Source organism: Gopherus evgoodei, chromosome 3 (genome assembly GCF_007399415.2).
Source record: "Gopherus evgoodei ecotype Sinaloan lineage chromosome 3, rGopEvg1_v1.p, whole genome shotgun sequence".
In the NCBI taxonomy this organism is placed as follows: domain Eukaryota; kingdom Metazoa; phylum Chordata; order Testudines; family Testudinidae; genus Gopherus; species Gopherus evgoodei.
The window spans coordinates 18,006,069-18,026,253 of NC_044324.1; the positions used below are offsets into that span (position 1 = coordinate 18,006,069).

General features: G+C 43.5%; 1 protein-coding gene across 1 annotated transcript in view; it reads left to right on the forward strand.

Moving 5' to 3' along the window:
- The window catches only part of MTMR9 (myotubularin related protein 9), a 32,558-nt gene continuing 12,373 nt past the window's right edge, over positions 1-20,185 (forward strand). Inside the window, exons 1-5 of the mRNA XM_030555200.1 lie at positions 1-854; positions 3,758-3,866; positions 8,427-8,552; positions 15,370-15,543; positions 18,886-19,103. Of these exons, the coding sequence (XP_030411060.1) occupies positions 670-854; positions 3,758-3,866; positions 8,427-8,552; positions 15,370-15,543; positions 18,886-19,103 (812 nt within the window). The 5' untranslated portion in view covers positions 1-669. The remainder of the gene's footprint in view (positions 855-3,757; positions 3,867-8,426; positions 8,553-15,369; positions 15,544-18,885; positions 19,104-20,185) is intronic.

Genomic DNA, 20,185 nt, shown 5'->3' on the forward strand with positions numbered 1-20,185 from the left:
TTCCGGCCGGCTGTTGTTACTGTTGCGGAGCCGGCCTGTCGGGAAGGGGCTGAGGGGTTGCGGCCAGGCCAGGCTCCCCGTTCCCAGGGCGGGGCTGTAGCGTCCCGCAGGGGCCTCGCCTGCTGGGAGCTGTGAGAGCAGCTTCCCGCCGCGGACAGGCCCCCGCCCCCCATCCCCGAGCAGCTGGGATTGTGACTCCCCTCCCCCCAGCGTGTTAGAACTGGGGTCCCCTCCCCCCGGGAGCAGGGGTCGTGCGTGCCCCTCCCCCCACCCCCGGGCTGCCCTGGGAGCTGGGACCGTAGCACATTGTGACACCCTCACCTCCCCCCCGCCCGGGCTCCTGTTCCCCCTCCCTCCACAGAGAGGTGGGATTGTGACACCCCAACCCCTCCCCCACCTCCTCCCTGGAGGCCCCCTCAGGAGTGAGGCGCCTGACTCCCTCACTCCTAAGGTGGGAGCTGGGAATCACCCTTAGAGTTATGACCCTCCCCAACCCTTTGACTCCCTGGTAGCTGCTAGGACCAGCCATAGTGGAAGATCCCTGGGATTGTGTGGATCCCCCTTTTTGGCCCCAACAGGAGGTACTGGTGCTGCTGAGTTGGGCTTGCTTCCCCCCCAGCTGGTTAGTTGACAGGGTTATTCCCAGGCCTGTACCAACCCTAGAGAAACATGGAGTTTGCAGAGCTAATCAAGACACCGCGAGCAGATAATGTCATCCTGCACCGTCCCTTCTACCCAGCAGTGGAAGGGACACTGTGCTTGACTGGCCACCACCTCATCCTCTCATCTCGGCGCCAGGACAATGCTGAGGAGCTGTGGCTGCTGCACTCAAACATCGACTCCATTGAAAAAAGGTATTTTATTCCCTTCTTTGCCCCATCCAATTTCTCCTCTTTGTAAGGGATGGGAGGGAGCACTGTGAAGAATTAGGTGGCAGGAATCTCAGGATTTAGCTCTAGGTCTGAGGGAGGGTGCAGTCCAATGATTAAAATAGAGGACTGAGGATCAGGATAGCTGGTTTCTAGTCCTTTTGGGGACATTGGTTGAATTACTTCACTTTTGTCTTGGTTTCCCTCTTCTGTAGAATGAGGGTGATAATTTCCTACCTTCCTGGGATGACTGACTTGTGCAAACTGTATGAATGGAAGGGGCTACAGTTTAATAGTATTTAGCTTTTGTACAGTGCTTTCCATCTGTGGATCTCAAAGCACTTTAAAAAGGCTGGAAGTATTAGGCGAAATGATTTGCCCCAGATGCACAGCAAGGCCAATGGCAGAGCCAGGAATAGAACCTATATCTTTGGAGACCCTGTGCAGTACTCTTTGCATGAGGCCACGCTGCCATATATGGACAAGTGCAATGGTACTATACCTACAGCTCCCTGATCATGTGGCTTGATAAAGCTGAGGAATGTTGGCTACTGTATTTCAATATAGACTCTCTCACTGAGCCATTCCATCCCATTCCACCTGATCCATTTAGAGATTCTCTCAAATATCCTTGTTCTCTGCTGGAGAGGGAAGAAAAAAGATATTACAACATATGCCCTTCTGTAGGGCTTGGTAAATAGTCCCAGCCGTGCATTGCTTTAGTTCACATGTAGTGATGACCCTAAGATAAACCAATGTGGCATTGAGCAGGCTTACAGAATTCCATTCTCCCACCTTGCTGATGTGAATCTCTCTTTGATGAGCAAGTAAAATACAGTATTTTGTATCATGATAAGGATGGGTGAGTGGATGTTTGTACTTGGGCTGGTAGTTTTTCATAATCATTTTGTGACATGAGCTCCAAAGCGTCTGCTTTTTTTTGTGTGTGTTGTCTTTGTGCCATTCTTGAGCAGCTCTCTTTAAGTATACGGCCTATTCGTCTCATTGTGGAGAAGAGATGTAGTTAATGACACTGGTGATGTCAGTATGCTTCAGGAAATTCAGAGAGAGGAAAAACAGCTTCACTAGTGTATTAACTGTTACTACAGGAAGTTATGAAATAGCAGTACAGGAGGGCATGTAGATACATGTATTGGCTCATCACTGAAACTGTACAGCTGTCCATTCATTTATCTCAATGCTTGCAGTTCTTCAGTGCTGGAGAAAGTCATGACTACTCAGTGAAGAAAATATTATTTTTTTTTAGCTGAAATAGTGGTTTAGCAGAAATAATTCTGAAACCAAATTACAGGCCCACTGAATTTTGTCGTTTGGTTACAATTCAGGTTTTATATAGTGAAGTGATGTTGGCCAAAAAGCTATTACTCATCCCATACAGACAGCTGTACAATTACAGCTATACTGCCTGTGCTGCTTGCCATGGCCTGCATTTCATCAAGGACTGCTTTGTGCTGTCAACAAATTGCACCCACCGTGAACTGTGAGGATAAAACATAAAGGAATGCCAAAACAGAACTGACCTGGTTTGAATATCAGTCTGACTGTATTATAGTTCATATTTTTGTACCATGTTTCTTCTAAAAATCAATCATCTTTGTAAACATAGCTTGGGAAGCATTCCATAAGTAATCTCTGAGGAAGATATCCACTATATGCCCATTTTACAGATGAAACTGAGGAATAGAAGTGAAGTGAGGTGATCAAAGTCACACCCAGCTGGGTAGAACTAGTAGTAGAGCCCCCAGAGTTGTGATTCCCAGTCTCTCACTAAGCCATACTACCAAATCTACCCAGACCACTTATGTTGAGTCCCACATATATAACTCTCTCTACTCTGATATGGTACAACCCCAGTTCACTCTAAACATGGCCACAACTGAACTCCTTGTCTGTCTAGCTAAACCCTTTCAGCTTCTGCTAACACCCTGGTGCTTTGAGATATTTAAATATTTATCTCCTTGCCCTTAGTTTCCTACTCACTTCCTTCCATCCTTTGTATTTTTAACAGCAACTGGTGGTTTTTGGGTTTTTTTGGCTTGTTAACATGAAGGAAACAAACCCTCTATTTATTCAAAACATATGCTTCTTTCTGCTGCATAAGGAACACCTGAGGCATTTTTAATAGGTACCTTTATCTGCATGTTTTTACATTAAATATTAAGGGCTTGTGTACATCTTATTTCTGGAAGACTTTGAGGACTGGAGAACCTAGTACAGTTATGACTTTGTAGATGTCAAGAAAGTGAAACCTATTTAATTGAGGGGGGGAAGTAGGTTTTTAGTAGACTGAAACATTTTTGTCTTTTTAGTTAACTTTTATTAACTCAAATGTATTAAAAAAATCTGTTTGATTCAACACTTTTTTGTGCATTCAGTTAGTGGATTGTAGAGCAGAGAGCTCCCTGTCTGCACCCTGTAGCAAAACCTGCAGATATCATACCTGAAATACCTGAGGTGTGGGGGTTGTTTTCTAAACATTAGAAAACAGGAAGAAAGCCTTTAACCCTCTGTCCCTCTCAACACGTACATACTCCTGCACCACCAGAAGCCCAAAAAAAAAAAAGGCACATCCATTTTTTTCCCAGGCCATCTTTAAATATTTACTTTCTCTTTTATAGAAGTGAACTGGGAAGAGATTCCTACCCTAAAGCATTAGCAAGTAACAGTTACATAAGAACATATCTTGCTGAAAGATTTGAATAGCACGTATTTTCTAAAAGAATGCATAGCAGATAAAGCTCCAACAAGTAGTAATTTATTCTGCACGTATGCGCTCCTGGAAGACACATGTATATTTATCTAGGAATTTGGACTTCCATAGAGGCTATTTCTCTTCATAGTTCAACATACTGTATCTTTCACTGCAGGTTTGTTGGCTCGTTAGGCACCATTATTATAAAATGCAAAGATCTGCGGATTATTCAACTGGATATACCTGGAATGGAGGAGTGTTTGAACATTGCTAGCTCTATTGAGGTAAGAGCTTTTAATATTTACTCATAGTAATAAATGACACTTCCATAGCACTTATATTTTCAAAGCATTGTTCAGACCTTAACTATGAACAGCTATTCAAAGTAATTGAAGAAGGGGCTAGCAGAATATTGGTTTATAGAAGGGTAAAAACTAAGCTTTAATTTTAAGTTACTGAGAAAGATCCTGATAGTCATGTTTGTCAGATGATTGAAGCAGCCCAGGGGAGGGAATTCTTATTAAGGAACTTGTATGGGCCCCAAATCAATCACATAACTGAACCCAGTGGACGTTATAGTAATACAGTAAATCCTTATTGCCAGTAAGGGTACATCCACACTACCCGCCGGATCGGTGGGTAGCAATCGATCTATCGGGGATCGATTTATCATGTGTAGTGTAGATATGATAAATTGATCCCCGATCGCTCTCCTGTCGACTGCTGAACTCCAGCTCCGTGAGAGGCAGAAGCAAAGTCGACAGGGGAGCGGTGTCCGTCAATCCTGCTCCGCAAGGATGCAAAGTAAGTGATTCTAAGTCAATCTAAGATACGTCGACTTCAGCTACACTATTGTCGTAGCTGAAGTTGCATATCTTAGATCGATTTCCCCCTCCCCCCACCCCACCATGTAGACCAGGCTTCAGACTGTTCTAGGAGGCGAACAAAGAGTGTAAAACTACTCATTTGGGGTTGGAAGAGTAATGGATTATTGTATGAAGTATGTTTGGGTTTTTGCACACTACTAACAAAAATATAATTCCCCCTTTTTCATTAAACCTCTGACCACAGCGTTTGGTTTTTCCCAAAACAAAGCAGAACTGTGCTCGTACATGAAAATAAGAAAGTGAAGCTGACTATTCTAGGTTTTGTTTTTGTTGGTTTTTTTGTGTCTAAGCTAAATAACAGGCAAAGAATAAGTAGCCTAACTAAATGCTTTTACTAAGATGAGTGAATGTTATTTAAAATGAGTTCCCTTGACTGTGTTCCTGTTTAATGAGTCTCTTGTTTCCACACTTCTGTTGTGCCATTTTGCAAATGCAACCCTTAGGAGTAACATTGCCTGGGAAATACCCACAGAAAGCAAGTAAGCATCACAAGTGTTCTAGATACATCTGTCTTGGAGTGCTTTTGTGTGTCCCACTAACTTTGTGTTAGGTAAATTATACTGCCGTTAAATTACACTGTGCTTAAATTATAGCAATTAACGTGACATACAGTGCATTTTCAGGGCTAATTATATACATTTAGTTTATATTCTCAAGCTATGCCTTGTCTTCTAGTTCCAGTAACTGGATCTGCAGAACAGTATCAGATGAACCAGAGAATTATAGAATCATAGGACTGGAAGGGACACCCGTAGGTCATCTAGTCCAGTCCCCTGCACTGAGGCAAGACTAAGTATTATCTAGACCAGGGGTCGGCAACCTTCAACTCATGGCCCATCAGGGTAATCCACTGGTGGGACGTGAGACATTTTGTTTACTTTGACTGTCCGCAGGCACGCTCCCCCCTCCCCCCGCAGCTCCCAGTGGCCACGGTTTGCCATTCCCGGCCAGTGGGAGCTGCGGGAAAGACGTCCTTCTAACCTGTTTTTGAAAACATCCAGTGACAGAGATTCCACAACCTCCCTCTGTATTTTGTTTCAGTGCTTAACTACCCTTACAGTTAGACATTAGGAAAAACTTCCCAATTTAAATCTCCCTTGCTGCAATTTAAGCCCATTACTACTTATCCTATCCTCCCTGGTTAAGGAAAACAGTTTATCACCCTGTTCTTTATAATATCCTTTTACTTTCCTGAAGACTATGATGTTGGCCTCCTCAATCTTCTCTTCTCCATACTAAACAAACCCAGTTCTTTCAATCTTTCCTCATAGATCATGTTTTCTAGACCTTTAATCATTTTTGTTGCTCTTCTCTGGACTTTCTCCAGTTTGTCCACTTTTTCCAAGAGTGTGGTGCTCAGAACTGAACACAATACTCCAGTTAAGGCCTTGTCAGTGTTGAGTAGAGCAGAAGAATTACTACTTGAGTCTTGCTTATAACGCTCATGCTAATACATCCTAGAATGATGTTTGCTTTTTTTGCAAGGGTGTTGCATTTTTGACTCATACTAGTTTGTGATCCACTATAAACCCCAGATCCTTTTCTGCTGCACTCCTTTCTACTCAGTCATTCCCCATTTTGTATTTGTGCAACTGATTATTCCTTCCTAAGTGTATTACTTGGCATTTGTCCTTATTGAATTTCATCCTGCTTATTTCAGATCGTTTCTCCAGTTTGCCAATATCATTCTGAATTCTAATCCTATTCCCCAAAGCACTTGCAACCCCTCCAGCTTGATATTGTCTTCAGACTATAAGTGTCCTCTCTGAGCCATTATTCAAATAATTTATGAAGATAGTGAATAGAACTGGAACCAGGACAGGTCATCCTCCCCCTGCGTGACCCCACTCAATATACCTTTCCAGCTTAATTGTGAACCATTGATAACTACTCTCTGAATATACTTTTCCAACCAGTTGTGTACCCAGTTTGTGGTTTGTCTAGGTTATATTTCTCTAGTTTGTTTCAGAGGGTCTTATGAGACCATATCAAAAGCCTTAATAAAGTAGAGACATATCCCATGTCCTGCTTTCCCCATCCACAAAGCTTATTACCCTGTCAAAAAAGGGTATTAGGTTGCTTTGACATAATTTGTTCTTGACAACTTTGTATTGAGTCTTTCTTATCACCTTATTTTCTTCTTGGTGCTTACAAATTGATTTTGTTTTTTCCATTATCTTTTGAAGTACTGAAGTTAAGCTGACTGGTCTGTAATTCCCTGTTTTGTCTTTATCCCCCTCTTTATAGATAGGTACAATATTTGCCCTTTTCCAGTCACCTAGCAACTCTGCAGTGACTAGTTCTCAAAGATAATCACTAATAGCTTGGAGATCTCTTCAGCCAGTTCGTATTTCATCAAGCCCTGCCAACTTCAAGACATCTACCTTATATAAGTAATTCTTAACTTGTTCGTTCCCTATTTTAGCCTCTGATCCTACCTCATTTCCACAGATGTTCACTATGTTAGTTGTCCAATCACCGCTAACATTTTTTGGTGAGAACTGAAACAAAAAAGGCATTTAACACTTCAGCCATTGCTGTTGTTGTCTTTCCCTCTTCGTTGAATAATGGACCTACCCTGTCTTTGGTCTTTGTCTTGCTTCTCATGTAATTGTAAAATGTTTTCTTGTTACTCATCATGTCCACAGCTAATTTAATCTTTTTTTTTTTTTTTGGCCTTGGCCTTTCTTATTTTGTCTCTATATTCTTGTAGTAGGGTTTTTTTTGTTTTTGTTTTTTATTCATCCATTGTAATTTAATCTAGTTTCCACTTTTTGTATGACATTTTTTTGAGATTCAGCTCATTGAAGATCTCCTCGTTAAGCTAGGGTGGTCTCTTATCATACTTCCTATCATTCCTGTGCATTGGGCTAGATTGCTCTTGCACCGTTAATAGTGTCCCTTTAAAAAACTGCCAGCTCTCCTGAATTCTTTTTTTCCCTTAGATTTGCTGCTACCAATTCTCTGAGTTAGCTTCAAGTCCATTGTCTTTAGTGTGCTCTTTACTCTCCTACCATTCCTTATAACCAGGAACTCATTATTTCATGATCACTTTCACCCAAGCTGCCATCTATCTTCAAATTCTCAACCCAGCTCCTCCTTTTTAGTCAGAATCAAATCTAGAATAGCCTCTCCACTTTCTGTAATAAAAAACGGTCTCCAGAGCATTCCAGAAACTTGTTGGATAATGTGTGTCCTGCTGTATTATATTCCCAACAGATGTCCATGTAGTTGACCACCAAGTCCTGTGCTTTGGATGATTTTGTTAGTTGTTTTAAAAAATCCTCATAAAATATTTTTGCACTTTCTGTGTTTAAAAGGCCTCAGCAAACCCTACTTTATTTTTGCTCATTTGATTGTACTGCCCTGTAAAATAAAGATGGGAACCATGGCAGTTTAGTAGGTGGTTCCGAATTGGTAATAGGATATGGAACCTTTCACCACTAGGACACTAGTTAGTCCGACCTAGTATTGGACAATTGTTACCATCTGGCTGTTCAGTGCCCTGTGAAATCAGCTGATGATCTCAGGTCACTCCAAACAGAGGTCTATATCCATCCCACAATTTACTTCCTTGTCCGTTCAATCTTTTACTTCCCTGGTAAGATAATTGTCTCCTTAGCCTCCAAGATAATATGCTATGATGAGGCTGGAGATATATCGGTGGTGGCCTGTGTTAGAGAACCTTGCGCTGCTATGCCTGTTCTGCAGAAACCCTTATAAAAAAAAAAGTACTACAATAATAGTTATAGCTATAGAGTTTTGGACTAGCTACTGTAAAATACCATGACTCTTGTGTAAGGGTAAATAAAAGACGTGTGTCTAGATCCAGATGTCCTGCACAAACTTTGAATCAAATTGTATTGTCAAAACTAAAAGATGGGAACATCATACAGACATTTTTGCCATGAAATGTCACCTGAGCGAACAAACTGACGCTTCATTTTTTTTCCCCAGGCATTGTCCACCCTGGATTCTGTCACTCTAATGTATCCCTTCTTTTACCGGCCCATGTTTGAAGTTGTCGAAGATGGCTGGCACTCCTTCCTGCCTGAGCGAGAGTTTGAACTTCTCAGTTCAGTAGTAAGTTGGATATCAGGAATTTTTGTAGCCATACAGAGAAGGTCAAACAATTGCTTGGGACTTGATCCTGCCGAATGTATTTGTGCATGTAGTCTGAGCTGTTTCATGCAACACTCTTGGACGAAGCTATTAGTGAAACCAGCTATATACCGCATGTGGATGGAAAATGAAAACTGTTCATGGGCCAAAAATAACCTGTGTGCTATTGGGCTGGCTGTTTGGCACCCATTCTTTACCGTGTGCAAGTGGGTTTTTAAGTATTTGCTTAAAGGTGACCTGCAAAGTTACATGGGGAGTGGGAGGAGGAGTTTCTTTTTTTAAATATATAGGAAGCCTGGATGACTTTTAAAGGATTGCTTTTTTGACCTTGGCAATAAATTGAATCAAGTTCTCCTGGGTTTGGAGAATTGAAATGTAGGAGTTTTTTCAGTTCTTAATTGAAGGGACTGGAATGTTAGTCTCTAAAGATCTTTTTCTTGCCGCAGTTCAGGAATTTGAGTGAAATGAGTGGAAATAAACACAAAGTTCTAAACCAGGGGTGGCCAAACTTACTGACCCTTTGAGCTATGTACAACAATCTTCAGAAGTTCAAGAGCCAGGGCTCGGGGCTTCAGCCCTGCAGGAGTTGCCTGCCATGACTTTGGGCTTCAGCTACATTCCTGCTGAAGCCCTGGCAAGCAAGACCTGTGGAGCTAAAGCCCCAAGATCCCCTGCCCTGCTGGGCAGAAATCCTACCCTACCACCCTGCTGCAAGGCAGAGGTTCCAGGCTCCCTCCCCCAAGTCTGGCAAGTGGAGGGTGGGCTCCCTGAGCCACACTTTAATTGTAAAATAGCCACATGTGGCTTGCAAGCCACAGTTTGACCATCCCTGTTCTAAACAGTCTAAAGCCTTGTTTGCAATGGGGAAATCTACCCCCCCACCCCCTCCCAAAAATAAATCCCACCTGTACTACCAGCAGTTCATCTGAACCACTGCTAACATTGACGACATCTGTAGTGTAGACAAGGCTCTTGTGGATGGATCAATTTGTAGTTAAAAACTTTTAGTTTAACTGACACAGTGGTTAAAAAAAGTCTGGCCAGAGGAGCCATGGGGTTCCCACCGATGCTAATGCTAGGTCAGCGGGACCTCCACCAGGCCAGAATATTCCAGACTTCAAAGTTGCAGTAACCAGGCAGAGTCTCCACAGTGCTTCATGTGCCATATACCACATCCATTAGTATATCAGAACAAAAAAGTAACCCTTGCTGTTTCCTGTATATAACTGATAATAGAGCGCGTAGTTTTCTTTGTTGTGGTCGTTAGAAAACTAAAGCAATCCAGAGTCACTGTGGCAGGGAGAGGCAGCAGGATGCTAGTATGGATGTGGGCGGCACCACTTAGGTGTGTAGAGAGCTGCGTAGGGTATATAGCAGGGGTCAGCAACCTTTCAGAAGTGCTGTGCTGGGTCTTCATTTATTCACTCTAATTTAAGGTTTCGTGTGCCCACAATACATTTTAGCATTTTAGCATTTTTAGAAGGTCTCTTTCTATAAGTCTATAATGTATAACTAAACTATTGTTGTATGTAAGGTAAATAAGGTTTTTAAAATGTTTAAGAAGCTTCATTTAAAATTAAATAAAATGCAGAGCCCCTAGACCAGTGGCCAGGACCCAGGCAGTGTGAGTGCCACTGAAAATCAGCTCGTGTGCTGATCATAGGTTGCTTACCCCTGGTATATAGCCTAGGAGTTCAGGCATGTAGGGCAATGTGCCTTTCCCACCTACACCATGCCTTACTGTTTACACTGCTGTTTTTACCCATGCTAGTTAGACATGCAGTGTCTGTTCTCATCTATACCCAACGGTAGTGTGCAAACTTATCATTAGTGGCTCCCTTGGCTTTCTGTGCACTTTCCAATTCGCTGCTTTACGGTGCTGGGTTTCATTTGGAACCATTGATTACTGAATGAAAACATGAGCTCTGAACAAAAAAGATCAATTGACATCTCGTATTCCAAACTTTTACACTCAACTTGCTGTTGTAGAAGTGGTGGTATGCTACTTGTTCCAAACAACCTAGATTTATTTATCGTGTCCCTAGCCTCTGTCAGAGGGTGGAGATGGATGGCAGGAGAGAGATCACTTGAGCATTACCTACTAGGTTTGCTCCCTTTGGGACACCTGGCCTTGGTCACTTTTGGTAGACAGGATGCTGGGCTGGATGGATCTTTGGTCTGACCGAGTGTGGCCATTCTTACGTACTTTTCAAGAACAGCAGTTGATATGACTGTTGGCTAAATATTTCTTATTCCTTCAACTTTTTCAGTCAGCAGGAGGGAGCAAGCTAATAGCTGCTTTAACATTTTAGTCCCAGGGCTGAATGAGTTTCAGATCCAAGGAGGCATCTTCCTATTTCTAGTTGCATTATCAAGCTAGAACTGTTCTGCCTTTATCCCTAGTTAAGTATAACTAGGGCCCTACCAAATTCTCGGCTGTAAAAAATGTGTCAGGGACTGTGAAATCTAGTCTTTTGTGTACATTTACCCTTTACTATGTAGATTTCATGGGAGAGACCAGCGTTTCTCAAATTGGGGGTCTCAACCCAAAATGGGGATGCGGGGCAGGGTCACAAGCTTATTATTGGGGGGGATTTCAGTGTTGCCACCCTTACTTCTGTCCTGCCTTCAGAGCTGGGTGGCCAGAGAGCAGCAGCTGCTGGCCAAGGGTCCAGCTCTGAAGGCAGCAGTGCGGAAGTAAGGGTAGCAATACCACAACCTCCACTGTGATAACCTAGCGACCGCCACACAATCCTCTTTTGGGTCAGGACCCCTACAATTACAAGATCTTAACATTTCAGCTGAAATCATGAAATTTACACTTTTTAATATCCTAAGACCATGAAATTGACCGAAATGGCTCATGAACTTGGTAGGTCTCTAATTATCACTGTTTTTCAGGAACTCTCTAATTCAAACCGAGTATATCTCTGAGCATTGTAGTAATTTTACATTTTACTCAATTGTATATGAGAAACTTAGTTTTACAATACTGAGGTGAAACTACAAAAAAGTTGTTCTGCTTCAACTTTTTCAGTTGTCGCATAGATTCTGTTGAGCCCCTGGAGTGTGTACCCCATGTGTAACTGTATTCATGTAAAACTGTTTGACAGAATATTACGAATGTAGAATGACAAAATTTCACACTACACTTCAAGTACAGCACTCCAGAAATTTAGCTCAAGTGTTGCTGAGTCATGCTACGTTGCAACATATTCTTGTTTTGAGTCTTCTTGGATACTGTGGCAAGAATATTTAATACAAATTTGCTTGAAAGAGGATGGAGCAATTTACAAGTTGCAATCTGCTGTCATTTGCTGATATTGTACCATAGACCAGGGTTGGCAACCTTTGGCACGCAGCCCATCAGGGAAATCTGGCAGGCCGGGACGGTTTGTTTACCTGCAGCGTCATCAGGTTCGGCCAATCACAGCTCCCACTGTCTGGGGTTCACTGTTCCCAGCCAATGGGAGCTGCGGGAACCGGCGGCCAGTACGTCCTTCAACCTGCGCTGCTTCCCGCAGCCCCCATTGGCTGGGGATGGCGAACTACAGCCAGTGGGAGCTACAATTGGCCGAGCCAGTGGACGTTGCAGGTAAAGAAATGGTCCCGGCCTGCCAGCGGATTTCCTTGACAGGCCGCATGCCAAAGGTTGCCAATCCCTGCCATTGTATGTGTGTATGTACGTATTAATGATCCTGTCTTGAGCGGGTGATGAACAGGGAAGCAGCACTCTTGCCAAGTGTCTGCCGTGCATGACTGTTCTAATAAATCCTCACAACAGCAAATTCTACCCCTAAATGATGGAACTAAGGGTATGTCTGTGCTACTGTGGCATAGCTACAGTGCTGCTGTAACACTGCAGTGTAGATGCTTCCTGCATTGGCATAAGGGGGTTTTCCATTGTGTAGTTAATCCACCTGTTTGATAGGTGGTAGCTAGGGCAATGGAAGAATTTTGTCCACAGGGAGGTTGGAGGTGGGGTTAGGGCAACCTAACTGCGTTGCACAGGGAGTAATGTAGCTAGGTCTGTCTAATTTTTAGGTGTAGACGAGGTTTAAGTCAATGTTCATGCAAAGACATCAGCTATATATTTCATTATGGGAAACAAACAACACTTTCCACTGGCTGAAAACCTGAATGTTTTGTATTGAAAGAGAACTTGAAACATGCAGAGACAAACATGTTTACAGAGAGGAACATGCAAACAAGCAACCTCATTGCAATAAATTAAATAACCTCATGTCTAGTTGGCAGGCGGTATCAAGCGGAATACCCCAGGGGTCGGTCCTGGGGCATGTTTTGTTCTTTATTAATGATCTGGATGATGGGATGAATTGCACCCTTAGCAAGTTCACAGATGACACTAAACTAGGGGGAGAGGTAGATATGCTGGATGGTAGGGATAAGGTGCAGAGAGATCTAGACAAATTGGAGGATTGAGCCAAAAGAATTCTGATGAGGTTCAACAAGGACAAGTCCAGAGACCTGCACTTAGGATGGAAGAATCTCATGCACTGCTACAGACTGGGAACCGAGTGACTAGGCAGCAGTTCTGCAGAAGGGGACCTGGGGATTACAGTGGATGAAAAGCTGAATGAGTCAGCAGTGTGTCCTTGTTGCCAAGAAGGCTAATGCATAATGGGCTGCATTAGTAGGAGCACTGCCAGCAGATCACGCGTAATGATTATTTCCCTCTATTCAGCATTTATGTAGCCACATCTGGAGTACCGCATCCAGTTTTGGGCCCCCCACTACAGAAATGATGTGGACAAATTGGAGAGTGTCCAGCGGAGGGCAAAGAAAATTATTAGAGTGGGGCTTGTGACTTATGAGGAGAGGCTGAGGGAACTGGGATTGTTTAGTTTGCAGAAGAGAAGAGTGAAGAAGGATTTGATAGCAGCATTAAGCTACCTGAAGGGGGGTTCCAAAGAGGTTGGAGCTCATCTGTTCTCAATGGTGGCAGATGACAAAACAAGGAGCAATGGCCTCAAGTTGCAGTGGGGGAGGTCTAGGTTGGATATTAGGAAAAACTATTTCATGAGGAGGCTGGTGAAGCACTGGAATGGGTTACCTAGGGAGGTGGTGGAATCTCCATCCTTAGGTTTTTAAGGCAGGAGACGCCTCTTCTTGTCAGGATCCTTCCAAAGGCATATCTGGCTGCCAGTCTGCTACTTTTGAAAATAAACTTGGCGTTCGTTGTAGTCAAAGCAAATGCCAATTTATGTAAATATCCACATGGTGGACTCCAGTGATCCACAAGGGCTTATGTCAATACAGAGTAGTTGCCTTTTTGATTGAGATACTCTGCTGGGTTGGATGGATGCAATACATGCTGTCTGTTTTGCCACCGCAGTTTGTGTGTGTGTGTGTGTGTGTGTTTAAAAACAAAACAAAACAAAAACTTATTGCACCTCCCTAGCCAAACTTTTCATAGTGGAAGACATTCACAGCAGTCCCCAGTATAGGTTTCCCAACCCCATCAGAGTATTTATCGTTTGGGGTTACCGGCTTCAGTAGAGCATCCTCCACCCTCATTTCCATAGATTAAGTCTGGTCGTGGTGGCCTGGCATTCCACTGTCAGGGCAGGCTCCCAGAGAGAGAGGTCTTGCTCATCTGAAAGTTCTGCGGCCGCTGGTTCTTATCTCAGGCCTCCAGCATGCCCTTGATCCACCAAGTACTGGATCTGCTCTTGGTCCAAACATGGCGTTCAAAGTGATAAAGGTCCGTAGCGAACAGGCACCTGAGCTGGGCTTGTATGAAGATGCAATGTGAGCCTCCCTAGCTCCTGAGCAGCCAGTGGTTGTAGCATAGACTTCAGTAACTCAGCACTCTAATCAGTGAGGTACACTTAGAGGCCTTTATTCTCTGCCGATTGTATTCTCAGCTGCTGTGTCTGACCCCAGATATCCAGCAGTTTCTGCATTGTCTGCTCTTGCTGAGCAGAGATCTGCCTCACTCCAGGCTGAATTCGGTATCTTCTCAGTACTTAGGTTCTATCATCAATCTCAGTTTCAGGGAACTGTGCAAAACTGTGGACTAGGTACCTTGGGAGACCCACAGTGCCCAGGTACAGCAGTGGTTGCAGGGACTGCTGTGTGTGGAGTCAGCATGCTGGTTTACGTGAGCTTGCACACATAGCAAACCTTTGAAGGAGAAAACTGTGTTAGAAATGTTCAACTACTGTATTTAATCTCAAACAGTTCAGTCTTCAAGCAAAGATGGACCCTCAGTCTCTTTGGCTTGGTCTATATTGGGGAAACTTGCTAAATCTTCCCACGGTTGCTATTGCTGGTGGTAGAGGCACTAGTTGATGCTGTTTGTGTTTCAGTATTATCTAGAGGCCTAGATCAAGGGCTCTTTGCAGACTTGTAATAAAAGTCCTTGTCCCAGAGAGTTCACGTGTTTGATAAATGCTGGAATCCCCTTTATATGGGATTAAAGATCACTGCATCTGTAGGTAATTCTACTGTTACGCTCGCTACAAACAAGCTAATAACACTGATTTAAAAAAAATAGCAACCATCAATTTTTGGCAGCACTGGCTTGCCTTGTTAAAGTGTGGTCCTTAGTGCAGCTGCATAGTTTGTGGGAGGGAGGGGGGAATTGTCTCCTGGTTTTGGGTGAGGCACAGGTGACAAACTAAAAATCTAAGTGACCTTATCTGTAGATTTTCAGATGGTATTTTTTAACTTGTCTTGGCTTTCCCACATTTCTTTCTAACAATGCAGCATTCATTTGCGAGTACAACAAAACTTTCTCTTGTACCTTTTCCAGACGAATGAATGGCGGCTGAGCTATGTCAATAAGGAGTTCTCCGTTTGCCCCTCTTACCCACCAGCTGTCACTGTCCCAAAATCAATTGATGATGAGGCCCTTCGGAGAGTTGCAACCTTTCGCCACGGTGGCCGCTTCCCTGTTCTAAGCTATTATCATAAGAAGAATGGGATGGTAAGTCTTGTTTGAGTGCTTTAGGCACTTAAGAGGAGTGGGTTTTCTTGGGCTGGACAAAAATATAAAGGTCTCTTCAGAACTCTTTTGCCCTGTTTATTGAAAAATAACATCTCCTGAAGGCTTTCAGTGCAGCTCATAAGATGTTAACTCACAGTCACTACCCAGCTTATTCTGAGACCGTCTTTTCATAGCCATTTATATTTAAACAAGGGAGCCTGGGCAACTCTAGCTGTTGGAATATAGGACTGCCAGTCTAGACGGGTAGTGACTGAAAGGTTATCTAACATCTGCTCAGTAGTGGATAGGAAATGAGTCATCTCTTAGCAGAGAGATGTCCACCTCATGCCAGTTGTGGAGGTTGCGAGCACTTTTTGGCTGCCTGTGCCAATTGGCTATGGACTGAACGGCCCACAGAGACTGCATGACCCTTTCACCCTGAGACGTGGTCCATCTGAGTCACGATTGAGGCACAGTGTGAGTGAAGCTAGCACTGCCTCTGCTTACACTGCACCTGTTCTGTAAACGAGCAGAGGACTTCGTTCTCCAGGCCTGTCCATGTGGCACCTTTAACGAGCAGTGAATTTTCTCTCTCACTCCCTGACCCCCTCCACTTTTAAGTAGTCAAAATCTGAGACTCTGGCACCTCTCTGACCCAGCCACTAACTGCTTGTGATTACAAAGAAATGTACCCAGAAGGTGGGTTGTTATGTGATTCCTTGCATCTAGTACTGCATGCTGTTGGATTAGATGAACACTGGTCAGATCCAACATAGGTACTGCCTGTATTTCTCCTTTGACCCAGGCTTAGAGTTAAATCATCAACTAGTTACACGTTGACAGATCAATCCTAAACCAGTGAAGGAGTTACGTTTCAGTGAAGCAGTCGTGTTAGTCTGTATCCGCAAAAAGAATAGGAGTACTTGTGGCACCTTAGAGACTAACACATTTATTTGAGCATAAGCTTTCGTGAGATACTGCCCACTTCATCAGATACATGCAGTTGAAAATACAGTAGGAAGATATATACACAGAGAACATGAAACAATGGGTGTTACCATATACACTCTAACAAGATGTTGATCAGGTGGTTCTGCAGTTTCTTTGAGAGGTGTCTTTGGCACAGTCTGTCAGCATAGTATGTAGATTGTAATGGGTTTTTTACCTTCAGTCCTTTTGGTGTGATGTCCATCTGTTTGCATTTGGAAAGGAAGATAAATTTGTTAATTTCTAGAGTGCCACAAGTGCTCCTGTTCTTTTTGAAGGAGTTAGGTAGCTCATGTTGTTCCCTGTCACTGTGGAGCTTCCATTCTCTTCCCTGCTTGGGCCGGGAGAGAGAGATTTCTTGAGATTTTTGCTCTTAATACTTGTATGTTTCAAGCATTCAAGTTGCAATGCTTGAACTTCTGATGGTAATGCCTTCTGTCATGACTTGCTACACCCTACTCTAGTCTGTGGGCGTCAGTAGATATGTTTGATTCATCATCCTCATGCTTTCAATTGACTCTTGTATTAGAGTTATGACATAGATTTCAGAGATGATAAAGCTTTCTTCCATGAAACCTTATCTTAAACAAGTGTGGAACTCTGGTTTATGGGTCTTTCCAGAACCACCAAATAAAAATACTGCTAAGGAACATGTTTGCATTACATAGTTGGCTAAAATGTTTTTTAAAACAGTATTGGCTATAGATTAAAAATAAAACCCTCCTTCAAATGTTTGTCCATTAAAGACGTTTCAGCAAGAATCTGGGGTCAGAAGTTGTGAAGGTGCTGGGCAGGGAATCATAAGCGGAAAGCTGAAGAGGCTATGTTAGGATCTTTCTCCTGCAAAGTGTCCTGCAGAATAATAACTTTTTAAGAAGCTAGATATCATTTAATCTAGTGTTCAGACATAAGGACAATGAAAAAGATGGGAAAGAACTGAAGAGTGCAGATACATGCAAGAGGAAAACAAGAGTTTGCAGCTGAAACGGGAAGAAAGGTAGAGAGAGATGGGCAGGTTTTTTCAAATAGCAGACTCTACCAAAGACAGCTCTTTGACCACTTCTACAGCCAGACTATCCAGGTAAATGCCAAGAGGATAAGAGAGTGGGAAGGACAGTGAGGAGAGAAGACTGAGCTTGGCTGATGCAAGTCCATGGAGGAACTAAAGGGGCAATTTTGACTTGGATCCTGAAGTTGCTGGAAAAGGCGTTTGAAGGCTGAGGTGAGCAGTTAACTTCACTGCAGGGACGGGATTGTTTAACCAGCAGCGTTTCTGCTTTCCTTTAACAATACGTAGAACTAAGCTGGCTGAAGCACTAGCAGATGGATTACTCTCTACTCTCTCAAAACTACAATACCCGCACACAGAAATAAGGAAACAGATCAGCAGAGCCAGATGTATACCCAGAAGCCTCCTACTGCAAGACAAGCCCAGGAAAGAAACCAACAGGACTTCACTGGCCATCACATACAGTCCCCGGCTAAAACCTCTCCAATGCATCATCAGGGATCTATAACCCATCCTGGACAATCATCCCTCACTTTCACAGACCTTAGGTGGCTGGCCAGTCCTCGCCCACAGACAACCTGCCAACCTGAAGCATATTCTCCTGTAACTACACACCACGACATAGTAACTCTAGCTTAGGAACCAATCCATGCAACAAACCTTGATGCCAACTCTTTGGCATCAGCCACACATCACCGGTTCATTCACCTGCACATCCACCACTGTAATATATGCCATCATATACCAGCAATGCCCTTCTGCTATGTACATCGGCCAAACTGGACAGTCTCTATGGAAAAGGAGAAATGAACACAAATCAGATATTAGGAATGGCAATATACAAAAACCTATAGAAGAACACTTCAATCTCCATGGACACACAGTAGCAGATTTAAAGGTAGCTGTCCTGCAGCAAAGAAAACTTCAGGACCAGACTTCAAAGAGAAACTGCTGAGCTTCAGTTCATCTGCAAATTTGACACCATCAGCTCAGGATTAAACAAAGACTGTGAATGGCTAGTCAACTACAAAAGCAGTTTCTCCTCTCTTGGTGTTCACACCTCAGTTGCTAGAAGAGGGCATCATCCTCCCTGACTGAACTAATCTCATTATCTCCAGCCTGATGCTTGCTTGCATATATATATACCCTACTCTGAAAATTTCCCCGACATGCATCCGACGAAGTGGGTATTCACCCACGAAAGCTCATGCTCCAATATGTCTGTTAGTCTATAAGGTGCCACAGGACTCTTTGCTGTCTCTGCAATATGCCACTGATGGGCCCAGACTTGTCAATCTAATAGATCTCCCTGTCTCTAGCAGCTGATGCTTTGTTTCTTCTCCTAGGTAATGATGCGGAGCAGCCAGCCTCTCACAGGTACTAATGGGAGACGGTGTAAGGAAGATTCAGCGCTTATTAATGCCACGTTGAGGGCAGGAAAGCGTGGCTACATCATTGATACCCGTTCCCTGAATGTTGCTCAGCAGGCCAGAGCCAAAGGAGGTGGCTTTGAGCAGGAAGTGCAGTATCCTCAGTGGAGGCGAATTCACAAATCTGTTGAGAGGTAGGTGAAATAAGATGGCTGTCAGGGAATCCCGTAGCCGCTTACTGGGTTTTCTTGAACCAGTGTAGCTGCCTCTCTACTAACCCCCAGTGTAGATGTGCTGTGCTGGCGTAAAGTTTTGGCTTCCCTGATTGGAAACACCAGGGGCCAGATTCTCACCTGTGCCTGCGCTCTGCTTCCTGGGAGGTAGATGAGCAATCATCAGGGAGCTAATTATGGTTCCCTTATTCTCAAGGTCAGTGAGACTTAAGACCTCTCAACTGCTCTGAGTCACACCACTGGTATAGGGTTCTTAATGTACCTTGCACCAATGGAAGATAGGCATAACAGAGCAGCACCCCCTCCCCCAACTTACATTGGGCGTACAGAGATATCTGGTGCGGGAACTGGCTGCAGTACCTTCACACTAGCAGGGAGTTGCCATATGGCGGGGAAGTATCAGAGGGGTATCTGTGCTAGTCTGGATCTGTAAAAGCAGCAAAGAATTCTGTGGCACCTTATAGACTCTTTGCTGCTCCTATGGCAGGGAGATTCCTTGCTGGCCAGTTTTGGCCATAGTCCAGTTCTTTTGTGCCACCTGCACAGTGCGAAGGGCTGATCTCTTAAGAATCTTGGCTTAGAACCTTGACACTGCATTAATGCATCTCCATTATTGTAGCTACATTAGAGCAAAAAACCAAAACCTCAGGGTAGGCATGACCTTGGAGAACTAGGGGCGTGAAGAGAACCTTTATGAATTGCTGCCATGTTTTTACAGCTGTTGTGAGCAGTTGAAGTTGATGTTAATTTTACAGACAGGCTTCAGTGTTGGTGCATTTTACTTTATATGCCCCTTTCTAAACAAAAATTAAAAGGTTCAGGTTCATTTTGCTCTCTCTGCTTATTAATTTCTTGGAACTAAATTTTTTATATCAAATCGTAATATGCTCTCTTCTTCACCACACACCTGCATCCTCTTACTTTCCCACAACCACATTCATTCTCTCTCCCCCTCCTCTCCATAGGTATTAAGCCATGTAACATTTAAATGTCCGATGATCAGTAGATCTGTAACTTTAAATATGCCTTAAGATATCATAGTA